Raw genomic sequence first — 19,537 nt, forward strand, 5'->3', positions numbered from 1 at the left:
ATTTCTATTGAATTATCTATGAATCTGAATTTTGACACATTTGACAGCACTCGCTTTTCGCAAACAATAAAATTACAGAACCTTTGTGTCTTCGCAAATTTGTCGGCGTGGGCAAAAATGTAGTTCTTTTTAATTTCAAGGTTTATCGTTTGTTATCACAGAAGCGCGAGGCGACGTGTTCATAATATTATTTTATATCTATATTTCAATAATTTTTAAAAATGTCTAGTGAAAAAAGCTTAGGTGTTAGATATTTCCAAATTTTTGTGGTCGTGTGTATATACTGGTGAGTAAATAAATCGAATAATGTAAATTTCTCATTGACTTAGTCTCGTATTTGCTTGTTTTATTTCAATGCTTTGATTAGCACCTTTTTATTGTTTCCAACTGTATTTATTTACAAAATTATTATATGTAGGCACCGTTAATTTTTTATTTATTTAAATAAATAATTTTTGTAGGTATCTTTGCTATTAGACGGAACAAATGGATTTCTGTCAATTTTCATTTTTAGTTTTGCGAATTTGTGGCATAGTCGAGAAACCGCGGAAAATGTTTTTGTTCCTTTGAGAAGTAAGAATTTTGAAATAAAACTACTAGGAGAATATAGATATATACAACGGGAAATATATTATGTGTTAGCCAATAAATAATTGTTTCTCTATAATGTGAATATGCAAACCGCGCACACAAACACACACCAAGGATAACTATAGTCTTGTACAGGAGTACTATAGGAGCCAATACTCATCTAGGCATTAATCCCGAAATAGTTAATGTGACCTGAGCAGGTCCTACGCAAAAGCAAATTTACGCCTGAATTATAAATTTTCTTATGAAGATTTTCAACAGCATCCATATTTGTCCCGTTTAAAGGAGGTAGAACCTAAATTTCTTAGCATCACAAATTTTTATAGCATGATTTTTCTCATTTTATTGCCGGCATTTCGTTTAAATTCTTAATATTACAATTTTCCCTTAATGGAATGAATTCAGATAATCATCTTGAATTCACGTGCTCTATTTTTCACAAAAATAGAACTTTAAATACACTAAGACCTCACTTTGCGTCGTAGATACGTTCCAAAATATCGCGTCGCAAATTGAAACAATGCAAAGTGAATTGCTATTTTCCATTGGAAATCATATAAACATCAAAGATAGCGAAAATGAGTCTTAATTCAGTAACGACGCAACTTCGAAAAAACGCAAAGCGAGGTCTGAGTGTATCTGGTACCCTTATTATTTATTTATATAAGAGTTTATACAATTTTAAAGTTATTCAGTTCGAAAACTTTGCATTCCTTATCTAAATGACAATATTTCGCAATGCGAACATTATATTGTTACCGTGTCACCATTTTATGTTTAAGCTATCATAAAAACATATATGTGTATATTATTCTCAGTAACTATTTTTTTCACAATGAAATTATGAAATTTCTTACTACAGCAATATGAATTCTTTTTTAACAAATATTTAAATACTTATCGGTAGCTCAAATTCTTGCAATGTCAAATACTTTGGTTTTTTTTATTAGTCGACTGGTAAAAAATGGACCTCGTTAGAATAGCAAAAAAGTGAAACCTTGCATTTAATTTCGTGGTTCAATTATCTACGCACAACTTCCCACTCACTGATTTTTTTGTGCTTAGCATAATAAAAAACATTATTTAATAAAATATATCTGTAATTTTTTTCATCCAATATACAATCTAGCCCAAAAATTTAAGTTCTTTTTCGCTTCAACAGTACATTTTTTACCAATATTTAACAAAGTGAAATGTGATTTTATTGCCTTTATACTGTTAATGGTTAGTGTGAATAAATGCATGCATTTGAATCCCTCCTGAGCCATCATAAAACTTTGTGTTATTTTAACTATTTTTTATATCTGTAAAGTGTAAAATCAAACATCAATGTTAATTTATGACCCAGATTATAATGTAACAATCTAATGAAGTGTCTTATGAACCATTGGGTGTGGTAAGTAGTAATGTAAGGTTAATTTTATGGTAAATTAAATGTTTGCCGATCTTATTATAACATATCTGTGATATGTTCCATGTTTGACTTTGAATATTCCTTATTGTTTCAGGGTCATATCCATATTGACAGTTTTTATAAATAAAACCCTTCTCAGTGGTCAGTCTGTTGGTCTGAATGCCCCACTGTTCATTACGTGGTTTCAATGTGTTGTGTCCTTCACAATATGTTACGTAATGAGCAAAACGCACGGGATACCGGGGATATTCAAATTTCCCGAAGGGACCCCGTGGAAAATGGATACTGTAAAAAAGGTATTTTTTTTCATAAATGTACTTTTTCCTTCACAATTTGATTTTTTTTTAAATAATTATATTTAAGCATTAGCTTACAATCATGTTTAAAAATAGTCGTTTTTTCAATTAATACAAAATATTAAGATATGCGCTGTAAAGCTATGTAAATAAGTAACCTACTTTATTATTTGTTTTATAGAATTAATTTTAAATTCTATCTTTGTTTTATTAATTTAAAGAAGTTGAAGAAAAAAGTACTTTAAAAAATTAATAAGAGTATGCACACAACGTTTTCAAGAAAGTTTTCATATTCTATGTTATTATGCCATATGTCGTAAGTATTTCTGACTGCATTCTAGGGCACATCATCTGAGCTACATGTGTGTTCATATATTGTATTATTTATATATACATATTTGGTTTATTCTTATGATTAAAAAATGAATGAAATTTCAGGTTCTTCCGCTATCAATTATGTTTACTGGGATGATTGCGTCGAGTAACATCTGTCTTCAGTATGTAGGAGTGGCCTTTTACACTGTCAGCCGATCACTGACAACAGTTTTCAACGTAGTTTTTGGATATTTTCTTCTTGGTCAGAAGACCTCGCTGAAATGTATCGCCAGCTGCGCTTTCATCGTCTCAGGATTTTGGCTCGGCATCGATCAAGAAAGTTTAATAGGTGAGACGTCTATTGTTTTAATTTTTGCATTTTCAAATTATATCCATGTTTTACACGATTTCAAACACTGTGTTTTCAACTTGATATTAGAAAAATGTATTTTATCTGGTGTATTTATATTTGTAATCATTTTATAAATTCATTTTAAACATTTACGGACTAAAATGCAAATTCCAAATAAACCCTTAATTAAGACCATAGTCATAAAGTAAAAAATGTTATATTTTGAGTTAATGATATGGAAATATTAATATTGATATCAAAAATATACTTCAAAAATTGTTTAGTCCCCAGATCACTACTACAATAAATGCAGTAGGAAAAATTATGATTGTGATTTGTGTGTTTTGTTTCCAGTGTCATTAATGAGTAATGAAATCTCTTCATTTTAGTTTTATTTGGAATGGTTTTTTTATTATTTTTTTAATTTTAACAATTTATTTAATATTTCGTTTAAATTTGGACCTCTCATGGGCAGTTCTAGCCAATATTTTTTTGCAAAATTAACCTAGGGTAGTAAAAAAATAAATTGAAAAAGCATTATTTACTGAGTGAAAAAAACCTTAATATTTAAAGAAACTAATCTATTCCTTTTTTATAAATGTTTTAAAAAAACCTGACTAACATTACAAACTCGGCAAATACATTTTGAATAACGTTACGACTGTTACACATATTTAATTAATTTCATAATTTTTTATCAATATCTTAGACTGATATGTATGTAGTGTGTTCTTAAATTTCGCACACTATGCAAGAAGAGGGCTACTTGTATTAATTTTGGATGAGTTGACTTAAATGTGGCATTTCATAAAGATAGTTATACTCCCAATTTGCTAAGTAATATAACAACTGAAAAACTAAATTTAATTTGTATAAATCAAAAAGTTAAAGCGTTTTGAAATAGGGTCATGTGTACAAAACACAAATAAAAACATGCGGCCCTCTTCTATACAATGTGTGGTGGATGTATTTAACGAAAGTGTTCAGTAAATCGATTGGATTTTATTGTAGCATCCATCTTCGGGGTTTATTCTGATGATATTAAGAATAAGCTCTCAAGATGGACGCGGCAATGGAACCTATGACATCACGCCAGCGAGAGGGCGAGCGCAGATAATGTGGCCTAACATCCCAACAAGAAGTAACCCATATCACAAGAAAAATTCTACAATTTATTTTTAATCTTAAGGAATTTCAGTGTAAAAAATATTGCATTAAAAATAATTTATGCAAATATTTTTTTAATATAAAATAATACTACTTTGAATCTTATATAATTGTGAACCATTTTTACTATTTTCACACTCCTTTATTTTAAAAATATATATTATGTATTTCACGAAGCAATTCTGACTGGCTGTTTGATGCTCAAATTTTAAGAGTATAAAAAAAACTCTATTTGTTTTTAGATTACGCTGAAATTCCTTGTTATTGAAATATGTTTATTACTATAATTATAATTTTTAAACTGCATGATATGGTTAACTTATCTTGAATGAATATAGTCGGTGTATTTAATTGTTTTGCTGTAGTTCTGTTATCAGTTGTGTGTATTTTTATGCATATTTATTATAAATGTCTATGAAATACTTACTTTCAATTTTGTTTTATGTTTCAGTGAGCAAGAACAATACATGACATTACAGTATTAATTATTAATTGATTTTTTTCACATTTTTTCTTCCATGTAAAATGTTATATGCTTGCTCTAGTCCTCTTCTTAATTAGATAATGTGGTATTGTTTAGTTGTATATTACACACAGGCTTACCACAGATCAATGGTAAATCCTGCTGGAAATCAGAGCCTGGGTCCATGCATGATAGCCAAAATTAGATTGGAATTCGTTTAAAAAATTAATCTTTTAAATTTGAATAATAAATATAAATTAATTTGCTGTACTTTTATCTATGGAATGTGACGATTTGCATGTTAAATATTCACTGATTTATAAGAAAAAATTACACCGTGAATGCTTAATCATTGTTGATTTTAAAAAAATTGATTTATATGGACATTTTTTCAATGCATGATTTGATATCGCCTATTTAAAATAGTACCTTTCATTACTTATATCTCTTTGTTGAAACAATAATACAAATTAGTTTTTATTATCTCCACAGGGACTTTGTCATTATTTGGGACCATGTTTGGAGTGATCGGTTCCCTAACGCTGTCTCTGTACTCCATCTACACCAAACAAGTTCTCCCACACGTAAACCAGGAGATCTGGCTGCTGTCGTACTATAACAACGCCTACTCCCTGATTCTGTTCCTGCCTCTGATGGCCTTCAGCGGGGAGTTTCACGAGATAATGAACTTCAAGCATCTCTTCGACTATGTCTTTTGGCTGCAGATGATTGGTAGTGGTGTTTGTGGGTTTGCTATAGGATACGTAACATCTTTGCAAATAAAGGTAAGTTCAGTCCATCTTACCCGCCTCATGAAGTGCCAAGGCATTTTTAAATTAGTCAAAGAATTATTCAGAGTCACAGTTGTGGAATTGACCAAACAGTACAGTGAAATATTAATATATGTATTTTGATAGTATTTTAATAGTTTTTTATGTCAAATATGAGAATAAGTATCAAAATGGGATCATGCAATATAAACCAATGTTTCTGGAGTGCCATTAACAAAGTCTTTATAGAAAAACAGTTATTTGTCCGAAAGTATTATTAATATATAATAAAATATAATTAAATGATAATTACAATGATAATATACTTATTTTACAGAGTTAGTTACTTATACTTAGTTATTTTATTTTAGTTAAGTACTGGTACCCAAAGCAATAGTTATGTTTTTTTTTTTTGCTTTCTAGTTTATGAATAAAAACTTACAAAGGTTTTTATATGACATTATCTACATAGTAATTCCAACAGCTCAGAACTGTGCAAATATAAACATGTTTAAATTGATAACCAACAGGTTTTTTTCCAACAAACTAGATAATTAGCTCAACTTAAAATAAAAACACTGCAAGTGCATGTAATAAAAAGGTTACTAATTGTATATCTGATTCACTACCCGTAGTTCAAATATTTTTTCAACATTTTCATTTATATTATAAGCACTTTTGTTTGATGTAAATGCATATTTTAAATATTTAAATCAAACATTGATTTGAGTCAGTAATTTTTATTTTTAAAAACATAAAAATAAAAATTCTGGGACAATTGTTTAATCTTGTTATGGCATTCTCAAATGCATGCATGATCCATGTCCCCATATACATGTAACAGTTGAATAGTTTGAGAATGATTCATGATTTTAATTTTTACTATTTCATGCAGGACTTTTTTTATTTTTTACAATTTTTATACATTTTGTAACTTTATAATTTACATTAAAATAATTATTTTTAGGTCACTTCTCCCTTGACACATAATATCTCCGGCACTGCTAAGGCGTGCTCCCAGACGGTGATTGCTACGCACTGGTACAACGAGACCAAACCCTTCCTTTGGTGGATGTCTAACGTATTTGTTTTGGCCGGTAGCGCTTTGTACGCTCGCTTCAAGCAACTGGAAATGGAGGAGTCATCCCGCGTTGTGACAGCCAGCAAAGAAGAGAAAGAAAGTCTAGTTTGAATAATATATAAAACTGTGGTGATGCAAATATCAGACACTACTTGTATATACTTTAGAAACTTCGACTTGAAACATGCATTTTTTTCTTCGGCATATTACGATAATTAAATGTGATATTTATATTTGATGCTTAAAGCTCAAATGAAAATATATATCTGTTTTTTTTTCTGTAAAATTTATACATATTTTTTTCTTTAGTTATTTTTATGCTGGTGTAATTATTTTAAAGGTACTGACTTATTATTTTTCATTATTGCGACTGGTAATCATAGGTATGATCATCCTCTCTTTGGTAAGGGTTATCTAGTTATTTAAATAATTGAATGTTTGGATTTGATTCGATTTAATGTTTCTGTTGTGTTTTTATCTCTGTGTGTCACTATATATAAAAAAATTTCATACGTATCCAAAGATTATAGTCCTTATATTGGTTTTATTTTTAACTTCCACATACATATTGAATATGTATAGTTTAACTAATCAGATTTTGCTAGTAGACTTATATTCAGTCAAGATAATATTTTCATGTATATATGTGTGTATTACAATTCTTCCACAGTCTACATTAGGTATTCTCACTGCAAATAATGTTTTTGTTGTTGTTGCGTAGCTTTAAAAGTTTCAAAGTGGCATTAAAAAATACTTGTATTAAATTGATATATTTTAATGATTGATATTTAATTTCCTGACTGAAAAAAAAATACTTATGATTCTCGTAAGAATAAAACAGATTTGCGGTTAGAGTACCTTATGTAGGACATGTTGTTATATTAAAGTCGATATATTTTATGGGTATGCTATTATTTGACATATGCTTATAAATGGAGAGAATTAAATTAGTTCTTGTATATATATATTTAAAGGTACAAAAATTATATGTACATTTAAAAAAATGGTGTGTGGAAAAAAATACTATTTTATGAATGAGATGTTGTTTGTTTCAAAAGATCTCTACATTTGATTCGGAATTCAATAAAAAATAAACCAAAGACAGATTTTTGAGTCTATGTATCAAAACAGGTCTTGAAATATGTATGAGAGTTGAAATACACTAAAATAAAACAAGTACAAAAGTTAACATGCACAAATTTTTACATAAATGCACAAGTTATTCTAATGCTTATTTTATGAAATTAGCAATATTTAAGAAATGTGTAGATATATTTCAAATTATTTATAAATTTTCTATGGAATTCATCTCCCAAAATTGGTATTTACTTAATGTAAGACCAAAGCTGGAAAGATGATGCGTTCCCTTGGAATAGGATTGAAAGGGAATCACAAAACTAAATTGACTCGCTGCTATGTCTATTGTTTATAGACACGGCAGTGCGCAAACTATATTTATTATAAACTACTAGTATGCCTGGTCAAAGGCTTTCGTGCACTTTCAGAATGATCCAGAATCACACACTTCCAGATACAATATCTGTTACTGTTCTATCATGATCAACTCCACTACTGCGTGGAGAGAAAGCAAAAAGAACAGACGAAGTGGTATAGAGACAGGGTTGCCAAACTGACAGACAATAGTGTCTGTCTGTAATGTAAGACCAAAGTTGGAAAGATGATGCGTTCCATGATGATTCCAAGGAATAGGATTGAAAGGGAATCACAAAACTAAATTGACTCGCTGCTGTGTCTATTGTTTATAGACACGGCAGTGCGCAAACTATATTTATTATAAACTACTAGTATGCCTGGTCAAAGCCTTTCGTGCACTATCAGAATGATCCAGAATCACACACTTCCAGATACAATATCTGTTACTGTTCTATCATGATCAACTCCACTACTGCGTGGAGAGAAAACAAAAAGAACAGACGAAGTGGTATAGAGACAGGGTTGCCAAACTGACAGACAATAGTGTCTGTCAATTTGGCAACAAAGTTTGGTCATCGAATGGATATAGATCCATTCCATTCTGACCATGAAAGATTATATATATCTGTTTTTTTTTCATGATTGTATAAGAGATTCTGTTCATGAAAAGAATCGTGTAACTTAGCATTCTGTACATAAGATATACATATAACGCTATCGGTAGATGGAATAATCTAGATATGTCAAAAAATTGTAAGATGCACAATGGTGGAATTCATATTCTTGATTGTCAAAGTCTTAACAACTAATTATAATAAAAAGGAATGCACAATATGTACGAAAGTCGAATAAATAAATGAATGTAAAAAACCTGTCTGTAGATTTGATATCTGTCATTGGTTTTTCCTTATTAAATTTCAGGATACGAATTGTGTAAAATAGGAGTCCAAAGATTCTCCCCAGTGGTAAAAGTTTCACTAGTCAGTACGAGTAATAAATAAATAAAAGTAAAAAAATATATACATTAACAAAACCTGAAACTGAATTCAATTTAAAATACTTGTAAATTTTGTCAATATGGCGGAAGTTAACATAAATATGTTCCTTGTTACCCTGGTCTGCATTAAATGATGCATAATGTGCTGCAATTGATATGGAGTGTTATGCTAACTAGGCAGGTTGATAAAGTGCCGCTTTAGGTGCTCATCCAGGGTAACACTAAAATATAAAATATTCTTATTATAGTGATTCAATTTTATCAACAGAATCTTATTTTATGTATTAATGGCAGAATGATATTCACATATATTAACTCATAAACATTCCTTTAATTTTGACCTAAATAAGTATTGATTGTCTTGTTTATGAAATGCCTACTTATATTACTTACTATGGTTATTTATTTAATAAATAAAGGTCCCCACACACAAAACAATTTTTTTTTATAGGAACATGCATTTATATTTTTCGTGTGTGTAATTAAAATAAAATAAGTGTTATTACTTCTCGTTTTTCTTTTTTAATTAATATAATGATTGTTCAATGCACTGCTGAAATAATAATTATTTGCCACCACAGGTGCTCTAATCTATACAGACGCCTACAAGAACTGAGAAATAATTCAATTCTATTTTTTATGTTAACACACGTAGGATGAGAAGGGTATTTCTACCCGTTTGGTTGATTGATGCTATTTCAAAGGCAGAAAAGAGGAATTATCCAATGTTTTTATATGAATATTATATACCAATATCTTAATTAAGGTCTTTTAAGTATATGTACATAATTATCCCTTCGCCAATGGTCTGCAGGCAAAAAAAATACCTGTCCGAAATGTGTCAAAAAATATAATTAAGGTGAAGAATTTCTCATATCCTGTGTCAGCATAACTTCGAGGTTAAAGCACCTGACTGGACATCTTAGGACCCAGATTTTTGTTTTTGTATTTTTAGTAATTCAATCATCGTTTTATTCTCAAATGGATTTTTTTTTTATTAATTATTTTTACGTAGCTTGTGTTTGGAAATAGGAATTACAGTGCATTTATGTAAACACGTTGTATCAATATATATTTTTTTAATACCGATCTAATCATTTATAAATTTGGGATGAGGTATGTTGTTTTATGTGTTTTTGTAAAGGCATATTTTACTTTTACATTTATGTCTTCTTATTTCGATGAACGATTTGCCATATTGTTAATGAAATACATATGTTGTAGGATTCTGCTACAATTGTAATATACAAATTATTTTTAAAAGATCATTTGTTTTATTAATCCATTGTCCCTCTTACTTTTATACAAAAAATAACACTAGAAATAGATTTACATATAAAGATTGGTTATTAGAGCATCATAAAAATAACAATAAAAAATAAATTTCTTGTCGCCCCCATCGCCCTATGCGGTTGTATTACAGGTTATAAAAATTTGATACTTGGAAGTACTAAATTCTGTTATAGGTGGTATAAACTATAATCAGAGGCGTGCATTCTACAATATATAGGTAGAAAAGCAGTGCCTACCGTAGATTACTCGCGTTCCATATAGAAACATGACCATCGCCTTATGCCTTATCCTTACCCGACCCTCCTTTCTACCCTGATTAATAAAAACTCTTTGCATGCCACTGCCTGTAATACAATTTAGTATTGGAAGTATTAAATATTTTTCAAATAAAAATTGTAAGATTCAGAGTAGTTCCCATAAATAGGCCACAGTGGCCATCTTACCCCGATCTTCATCCAAAATTACTCAGTTAGAATTAAAATTGTTTGACCATCCTACCCCGATATTCACACGAAATTACTTAAATAGAAAAAAATACAAAGTTTAAAAAATATACGTATACACACAAGGGTGATGCAAGTCATGTTTTTTTTGCCTGCACCTCTACTGTATTTTCAATATTACACTTAGAATCGAATCAGACACCAATTAGATTGTCATACACTTATCTTTTTATCTTAAAATATCTTAACCTGTAAAGACAAATTGTGTTTAATTCACTTTAACGAATGAGTATGTATTGTAATACATACTCATTCGTTAAAGTGAATTAAACGCAATTTGTCTTTACAGGTTAAGATATTTTAATCCACCATCGGATGCAGTTTAGTCGAAAGAAAAATAAATACATTTACCTTGTCACCTTTTGGTGCTTACACTTAATTTTTTTTAATAACAATACCCATTTTCTGTATGTGGATATGCTCTGTAGAGTATCACATATCAATTAAGCCATTTTGATTATGTATGTAACAGGTAAAAATGTAATGATCCTCTAGATCAGGGACGTCCAAACTAAATACCGTTCCAGCCCAATCCAAATAACTATGATAGGAAGGACACAAACAAATACCTAATTAAACTTTTTAAAGAAAAAATAAGAATTTCAGGATGTCATTGATATAATATAATTAATTTATTATAATATAAATATTTCATTTATTTATTCGGGATCCTATAAAAATAAAATATTATTTTACGAAATAAATTTTGTAAATGAAAAATTGCGTATTTGCGGCAGATTAAAAAACACGTTGCTGCCCGCACAAATATTTTTAAGCCGCGGGCCTTGCTTTGGATAGCCCTGCTCTAGTTGACCGGAGCCGTACGAGAGTACAGTCTGTCAAAAAGCCGGTAGTGTAGTTCATGAGAATTAATAAGGCAACTTCAATATTTTTCCCAAATACATATATTAATCTATCATTCATAATAAAAATTAAAACACTTAATTTAACTATCACAAAACAGTCGACTCGCGTAAAATAGTCACGCTACAATGAAACCGCTTTCTAGCAATACGCAATGATAAATATTACTATTGGTTGTAGGTTGTAGATTCGATTTATTTAATAAATACTCGTTTTTCGACAGACTATGCCAATGTGCAGGACTGTCCCATGTATGTACTTCGGCTTGGCACACCTTTCAAATAATGTCGGATCTACGTTTGCAGCAGACCGATTTGAAGTTTTCCTTTAATACTTCTCTTATGTTTATAAAAAATGTGCATAAATAATTAGGTAGTTGTTCGAAAATTTAACGACATTGCTACTATGCAGCATATCCTATAAGAGAAAGAAAGTGGAGGAGGAATAGTAGGTAACATAATAGAAGAGAAATGGAGGATATCTGGGGCACTCCTGTACTTAATAGTTCGTAATAGCTTACGAATTTGTACGCTGATTGTAGGTATATTAGTCCCCTAAGGGCGTTTGTCCACTACACGGAATGTTACCGTCCGGCGCGTCAGTTAGCGTTTTAAAACGACGATTGGCTTCGATTGGCATGTGCTTTTGTCCATAATTTTTCGGATCTGTGCGTTGCACATGTTGCGCGTAAATTCGATCACGCTAAACTGTCGTAGTCGCTTTCATTTTTCAAAACCGGACTGCCGGACGGTCAAATTCCGGGTACTGGACAATCGCCCTAAGGATTTAAATGTAATAATTACGCGTCGACAACGATTAAAACTTGCGTACATTTAATACATAAATCATTGCCTACATTTACCAAACATTTTTATCTCACAAAAGCGGTTATCTACCATTACAGATAAATATATATTTAAAAAATAGCTTCTTGTGGTATCGTACTCGTAACTGCTCATTTTCCTGTGAATCTGTGATCTTACATCATTCGTAGTGCGTGTCGATGTAACGGTGAACCTGTTTGATTTGAAACTCGTAACATTATTTTCTTTAGTAGCCTTCGAACTTTTAAGCAAATACTACGTTTTCCGACAGCTCAAAAATCGTTGGAATTTGAACTCTGTCATTACTTTTTGCATTACATATCTCGAATATTTTGTAATAAACGAACGCGCCGCATGAGATAAACGAGTCGTCATAGTGTGGTTTTTGGCCGTTTGTAATTTAATTTTCAATTAATTAGATGTCTTCTAATATGGGCGCGCAAATGTCTTTCGACAATGCAATTTTTCGGATTTACACCATAAACGCTACAATTCTTATCGTTAAAATGCTACTTATGTCTCCGTTAACGAGTTTGTATAGACTTTCAAAAGGAGTAAGTGCCATATTTTGTTTATACTTGTGTAATCACCTAAGCCAGGGGTTGGCAACGTATGAATCGCGAGCCACATGCGGCTCTTTAAGCAATTTGTGTTGCTCTTTGTCAAATTCAAAATGATAATTTTTTTTACAGAAATTTTTATACAATTTTTAAAATTATTCTGTGCGTAAAAGAAATAAGACTCTTAAATATGGAGTTTAGTTTAACTATCTTGTTTTCTTAATAAATTAAAAATGCATAATAAAATACAAAAATCATTGAATGTTAAAAGGTACCTTTAAATATTTTTTGAGTAACAGATATTAAAAAAAAAACTGTTTATTTTAATATAAACAGGCTTTATCAAAATATTTTTTGTGTTGATTTATACATCTTTGATAAATCTGCGCAAATAAGGATCTATCATTAAAAATCGGTTACCTAAAAAATACTTGTAGGTTTCTTTATAAACATTCAATCAATTATATTAAATTATTGTAAATTAAAAATTGGCTACTTAAAAATTTCCAAACCGTTTTGCTACTAACATTTGGTTCTTTTGGTCCAAGAGGTTGCTGTGACCCCTGGCTTAGGGCCAATGATGCCCAATATTTTTTTACTTTTTAAATATAAGTTTTATCGAGATTGATTGATTCATGATAACACGATTCTTGTAATAATATTTATTTTAGGTTTTTTTCCACCTCATTTCTCATTCCTATTTGATGTTTTTACCAAAAAATGAACAAAAAAACTATGAAGTCTTTTATTGATTCCAATACATTGTATTTGATATTAAATCATATTTCATTTTATCACACAATATTTTCTTTCACTGGCAACGGTAGAACAAGGCTGTCCTGTGTCAATGGTACATCACATATCCAATAATTACGCTTGTTTCCAAATTGACCAAATTATACTTTGCGATCGACTGCTTGGGCATCCTTGACTCGGACGAAGCATGTAAATAATTAAATATGTATACTAACGAAAAAAAATCACATTAATAATTTAATCTCTCTAAACACAAAAAAATATCTTGGATTTCCATGAAAACTGTTATTCCTTATCCTCAATATATTTGGACTTCCATTACTCCGTTTCTAAACCATCGGAAGTTTAATTTAAATATTTTCTTAGAGTACTTTTGTATGCACTATTAAATTATTCAATGCAGGTTAAAATAATAATTTTAACCTGCTTTATCATTCTTAAAAATATAAATAATGTTGAATAATATAAAATATCACTCAGAATTTATAAATATTCATACACTCAATATTTTGCACTTTATATGCATAGGCATATAATTTTATATTTATGTAGATTTTATGTAAATACATTGTATATATATGTTAGTTATATGTAGCCATTTATATAATTTACAACAATATTTTTTAAAAATAAAATAAGGTAACAGAATCTATTATGTTAATTAAAAAAAACAACTTCTTCTTCATTTTGTGCCACTTCTAATGAAGATCGGCGATCATCATGGCTATCTTCACTTTAGATGCTGCAGCTCGGAACAGAGATTTGGTGCTTCTGCCAAACCATTGTCGTAGGTTTTTTAGCCATGATGTCCTTCGGCATCCTTGAGTTCTTTGCCCCTCAATCTTTCCTTGTATGATTAAGTGGAGAAGACGATATTTTTCATCTCTCATGACGTGTCCGAAGTACATCAGCTTTCTCTGCTAGATGGTTGGTAGGGGTTCCTTATTGGTGTTCATCCATCGGAAAACCTTTAGGTTGGTGACCCGATCACGCCATGAAACTCGCAGGATCTTGCGATAGAGACCCATTTCAAACGCCTCTATTCGGTTTTCTAGTGCCTGTGTGAGTATCCATCCCTCCATTCCATAGAGAGCAATTGGAAAGACATAGCACTTCAACATACGTTTCCGAAGTTCAAGGTTTAAGTTTCGGGACAAAAACACTTTATTCATTTTGGCAAAGACATTTCGGGCCTGCTCTAATCTGCTTCTGACTTCTTGACTCATGTCCCACTTTTCGTTGACTATACATCCCAGGTATTTGTAGCTAGTACACCTTTCAATGTTTTTGCCATCTAGCTTTACATGTACTGAGGCGTTTGTTTTCCTGCTGATGACCATGGTCTTAGTTTTCTTAATGTTGATGTTGATGCCAGCTTCTTTGCTAGCGACATTAATTCTGGTCAACAATGCTTGCAGATCCTCCTGTGTGTCAGCCAGTAGGACCGTGTCATCGGCATACCGCAGGTTATTTATCAGCTGCCCGTTGACAACGATGCCTTTTATTGCCTCATGAAGTGCTTGTGCCATTATCCTTTCAGAGTATAAGTTGAACAACGTAGGTGACAGTACGCATCCTTGTCTAACCCCTCTCCTGATGGGGATTTGTTTGGTTTCTGTATTCTCCACAAGCACTGATGCAGTTTGCTTCCAATAGAGGTTTGCGATAATTCAGGTGTTCCTATCGTCTATACCAACGTCTTTCAGTATTCGAATAAGCTTGTCATGTCTCACTCTGTCAAAGGCTTTTTCGTAATCTATGAAGCAAACATAAACTTCTTTGTTCATATCGAGGCAACGTTGCACTAAAACTTGTAGTCTAAATAGAGCATCCCGTGTGCCAAAGCCATTTCTAAATCCAAATTGCTCGGCTGATATCTGTTGGTCACACTGTTGGTATATTCTCAATCCACTTTAGAATCTCTCCATATGGATGTTGTCTGGACCTGGTGATTTCCCGTTTTTTATCTGTTTGATTGCATACACAACTTCATCTTGTAAGATCTCGGGGCCGTCCAGTGCCACAACAACGCCATGTCTCTCGTTACGTGTATCCATGTACATCTCTTCGACATACGTTTCCCATAACATCTTCTTTTCATCTAGTGTGACCGCTAGAGTACCATTATCATACATAAGCTGTGTAACAGGTCTTCCCCTACCCATTTTGATTGCCTCCTTGATCTTTTTATGGAGATTGAAGGTGTCGTGTCTGCCATCAAGCTCCTCCATTTCATTGCATCGCTCCTCTTCCAGTTTGTTTTGCTTCACGAATTTTTTCCTGGATTACTTTGTGTATTTCCCTGTATTTCTTTCGATTTTTAGGGAGCCAATTTCTTCTTTCCTCCATTAAGGCTAAGATATCATCCGTAATCCATTCTTTGTGCGCTCGTTTTGCAGACTTCAGAAAAGACAATATTTATTTCATAATGATTTATATTACAAACTATTGTGTATTTATGAACACTCTGAATAACCAACATATGAAAAAAAAACAAACTGAGCTATTAATTTCAAAACAAGGAAAACAATATGTTTCAAATTTTACATTTTTTTACTCATTATTATTGCATTATAATATGTATTTATAACTGTATCATTATACACATAACACCAAGGGTAAAAGTCATATTTTATTTTTCTTTCAGATTTTTGCAAATCCTGAGGATTTGTATTTTGTGAATGCGAAAAAAAATCCCAAAGTGAAGTTCGATGACAATGACGTAGAACGAATAAGAAGGTAGTTTAAAAAATATTATTCTGTATGAGTATTTATTTCGTCTAAAGCTTTTTTTAATACAAGTTTAACTCATCTAGACAGATTAAATATCATCTGATATAAATCGCTGAATAAAATGGTCATCATTTCAGTAATCAACTCAAATAGGATGAAAAAAGATACTTAAATTACTTATTTTTTGCTCACCTTTATGTACACCTAATGGTGCAAAAAGCATGGTATCTAACTTATATATGGTGTTGAAATAGAACATTGATCTCATAATGACAATATGAACAGTCATACACTCCAAATACAGTTTTAGAGACCAGGACAATATTAAAATGAAACATTAACTTAATTTTGACTTTCCTGTGAGTAAACCGGGGATACTTGTGTATATAACACTACATTGCACGACTAGGTAGAATCTCATTCAGTGTAAACTACAAGTGGTGGTTAGGGTATTTTCACTATAGATACTGAGCTCCTGGAACTCCAGATGTTTTTAATTTAATTGTATGGTTCTCTTCCATTACAACCGCCAATCTGACTTTTCATTATACTTTGTCAAACTTATCGGTAAGTAGCTAAAAATAACCTTTTTTTATGAAAAACTACCATGCAAAAATCTACATAAATATATGAAAAATAAGTTTGAATGAAAAATACATTTTTGACTGGATGGTCACCATAGGAACCATAGGACAATAAGACTGGTAAGTTTGTTAAAGTGAAGTATTTTAAAGGTGTCTGGTTGCAGGGCCCACCAGAATGACCTGGAGAACATCCCTGCCTTCCTGTTCATTGCTTGGCTCTACGCGCTAACTGGCCCCTCTGTCGGCTTGGCAACCATGCTGCTGAGTGGCTATACCATCTGCCGCATAGGGCACACGTTGGTGTACGCCGTGCACCCCATGCCCCAGCCGGCTCGTGCCACCTTCTTTTTCGGGGGCTTCTTCATCACCCTCTACTTGGCAGCCCATGTCGGTCTGCGTGCTCTATTTAACTTCTAACTGGTCATAATATAACATTATATGTGTGCAAAGATAAATTTATTTATACTTAGCGATTGCCTTAGTAACAGGTCATTTTATTAATTATTGTACCCATTAAATTCTCTTTAAAGTATGTATTATAAAAAGCTAAATATTCAAATTGTATGTCTTAATCCAAAATTTTTTATTTGACTTCTTATATGAATTTATTTTTTATTTAATATATGTATTAAAATGCAATTATTAGAAATTTTCAGCATAAAAATGCCTTACAAGCGAGATATCACTGCATTAGTTTACATGCAAAATTAGGTGCAGATAAGGAAGAAAGAGCAAAAAACAAACCTAGACAAAATGAATACACATCAATTTTGGTAAACAAACCAGTTTTTGTAGATGGAAACAAATATTCACTTTAGACACCCTTTACAAATTTAACTTTTACTTTTGCAAATCTATTAGAAACGTTTTTCGATGCATTTAACTTCGTTACTAAACAACATTGATATTAAATACACCGAAACACATGTCACAATAGATTTGAATAAATTGTGATATTTTTGCTAATCAAAAGTTGAAATTATAAATACTAACACAAAGTAATTGCCGAATCAATGAATGCAGGTAGCTTACCTGATCATCATTACACATATTATAGAAACAACTAAATTGCTTAGATTGGATAACCAGTTTTTAATGATGTAAATTGAAAACAAATTTGTAATTAGATAGATTAGATAATACTTCATATTTTATTTTTCATCTCTCTCTGTATCCTTTTTTATTACATTGCATTTTATTTGTAAGAGCCAAAATCACTCACAAACGAGTGAAGGTTTATAAAATAAAATAAAATTTTATTTAAACACCTAATTATATCTGAAGCCATTTTCCTTATTTGGTTTCTATGTTATTCTGTATTGATATAGCCTCGAACAAAGTCCCAAGATATTAAATGTTCACAGGTGGCTAGTAAAATATCTTGTAAAAGTGCCAAATCAAATTTCATTACTTCTGCCATTTTGATACTTTGTCAACTCATAAAATATTATATTTATCTTAAATTATTTATTCTCAGTATGCCTTGTGAAGAATTGTGCTTGTGCACAGGATTAGATTAGTCAAATTAATAGTCAAAGGATCAAATTAGTGTATTAGCTTAGATCTCAACCGTTCAACTCAGGGCTGTATGTGTCTCCACACTCAATTTTTTTTTTAGAATGTATGTTGAAAATATATTTTAACATTTTTTTTAACTCCTTACCTTTCAATAACTCTATTCTTTTCAAAATCATATATCGCTCACTCCTTTCAAGAACGTCATAAATCAAAAATCGTCAATTTTCAGCTGTGCACATTTTCGGAATGCCCAGAAAATTTACTATATCTCAGCAAAAGCGGCATATTTTTAACTTAATATTTAACCGCTACAGGACAGAAAGTGTTGTTTTTTTCATTTTGAAGAAAATGTATTGTTTAATTATTTTTTTCAATAAACTAAATATTTTTTAAATGGAGAAAAAAACTTCAGATTTTACCTAAAAAGATCTGTTGCACAGTAAAAAGTTCAGTAAGTGGCTTGATATATATTTTTAATACATTGTATTATATTTTTAAACTTTAAAAACGTTCTCCTGATAAATCAAGTATTTTGATTTATGACGTTCTTGAAAGGAGTGAGCGATATGTATTTCAAAGAAAAAACTTAAGTTTTATGAAAAAAATTCAATCACGTCAAATGTAAGTTTAGCGAGTTGCGTTGTAAGTTGCGATTTAACGAATACTGGGCCTTAAAAAATGTTTTTAGAGATTTTATTTTTTTATTACATATTTTCTATAAATGCGATCTTAAGACACATGTGCAGCAAAATGATGTATGACAGATATTCAAATGGTGAAACAAATATTGCAAAACTGAGATAATTAATATTGATAAAATTTAGAAAGATGTGTTGAGATGGTTTGGACATGTGGAACGAATGAGTGAGGAAAGAACAGTAAAACAAATTTATGAGGCAAATGTAGTTAGGAATAGGAGCAGAGGAGAATAGAGTAAAACTTAGCATGATCAAGTTTTTCAAATGCTTAAAAGTGGTCAGGTCAAGAGTCGAAATAATTGGCAGGTATGTATGAGGAGATGC

The 19,537-nt window shown here is 31.0% G+C and overlaps 2 protein-coding genes across 2 annotated transcripts; both read left to right on the plus strand.

Annotated features, from left to right (window-relative positions):
- The first annotated feature begins 74 nt into the window (after positions 1 to 74).
- nac (GDP-fucose transporter nac) lies at positions 75 to 7,213 on the plus strand. The gene is made up of 5 exons (XM_088268800.1): positions 75 to 286; positions 2,100 to 2,301; positions 2,740 to 2,965; positions 5,091 to 5,383; positions 6,336 to 7,213. Exons 1-5 carry the CDS (start codon positions 222 to 224, stop codon positions 6,558 to 6,560), a joined length of 1,011 nt encoding a protein of 336 aa, XP_088124926.1. The 5' UTR covers positions 75 to 221; the 3' UTR covers positions 6,561 to 7,213.
- A 5,379-nt stretch (positions 7,214 to 12,592) lies between these two features.
- LOC148304136 (microsomal glutathione S-transferase 1-like) lies at positions 12,593 to 17,569 on the plus strand. The gene is made up of 3 exons (XM_088268802.1): positions 12,593 to 12,918; positions 16,328 to 16,419; positions 17,162 to 17,569. The coding sequence occupies exons 1-3, from the start codon at positions 12,784 to 12,786 to the stop codon at positions 17,412 to 17,414; spliced, it is 480 nt and encodes a 159-aa protein (XP_088124928.1). The 5' UTR covers positions 12,593 to 12,783; the 3' UTR covers positions 17,415 to 17,569.
- The last annotated feature ends 1,968 nt before the right edge of the window (positions 17,570 to 19,537 follow it).

Source organism: Brachycentrus maculatus, unplaced genomic scaffold, assembly GCF_059751285.1.
Source record: "Brachycentrus maculatus isolate JH-2025_06_01 unplaced genomic scaffold, ASM5975128v1 h1tg000328l, whole genome shotgun sequence".
Lineage (NCBI taxonomy): Eukaryota > Metazoa > Arthropoda > Insecta > Trichoptera > Brachycentridae > Brachycentrus > Brachycentrus maculatus.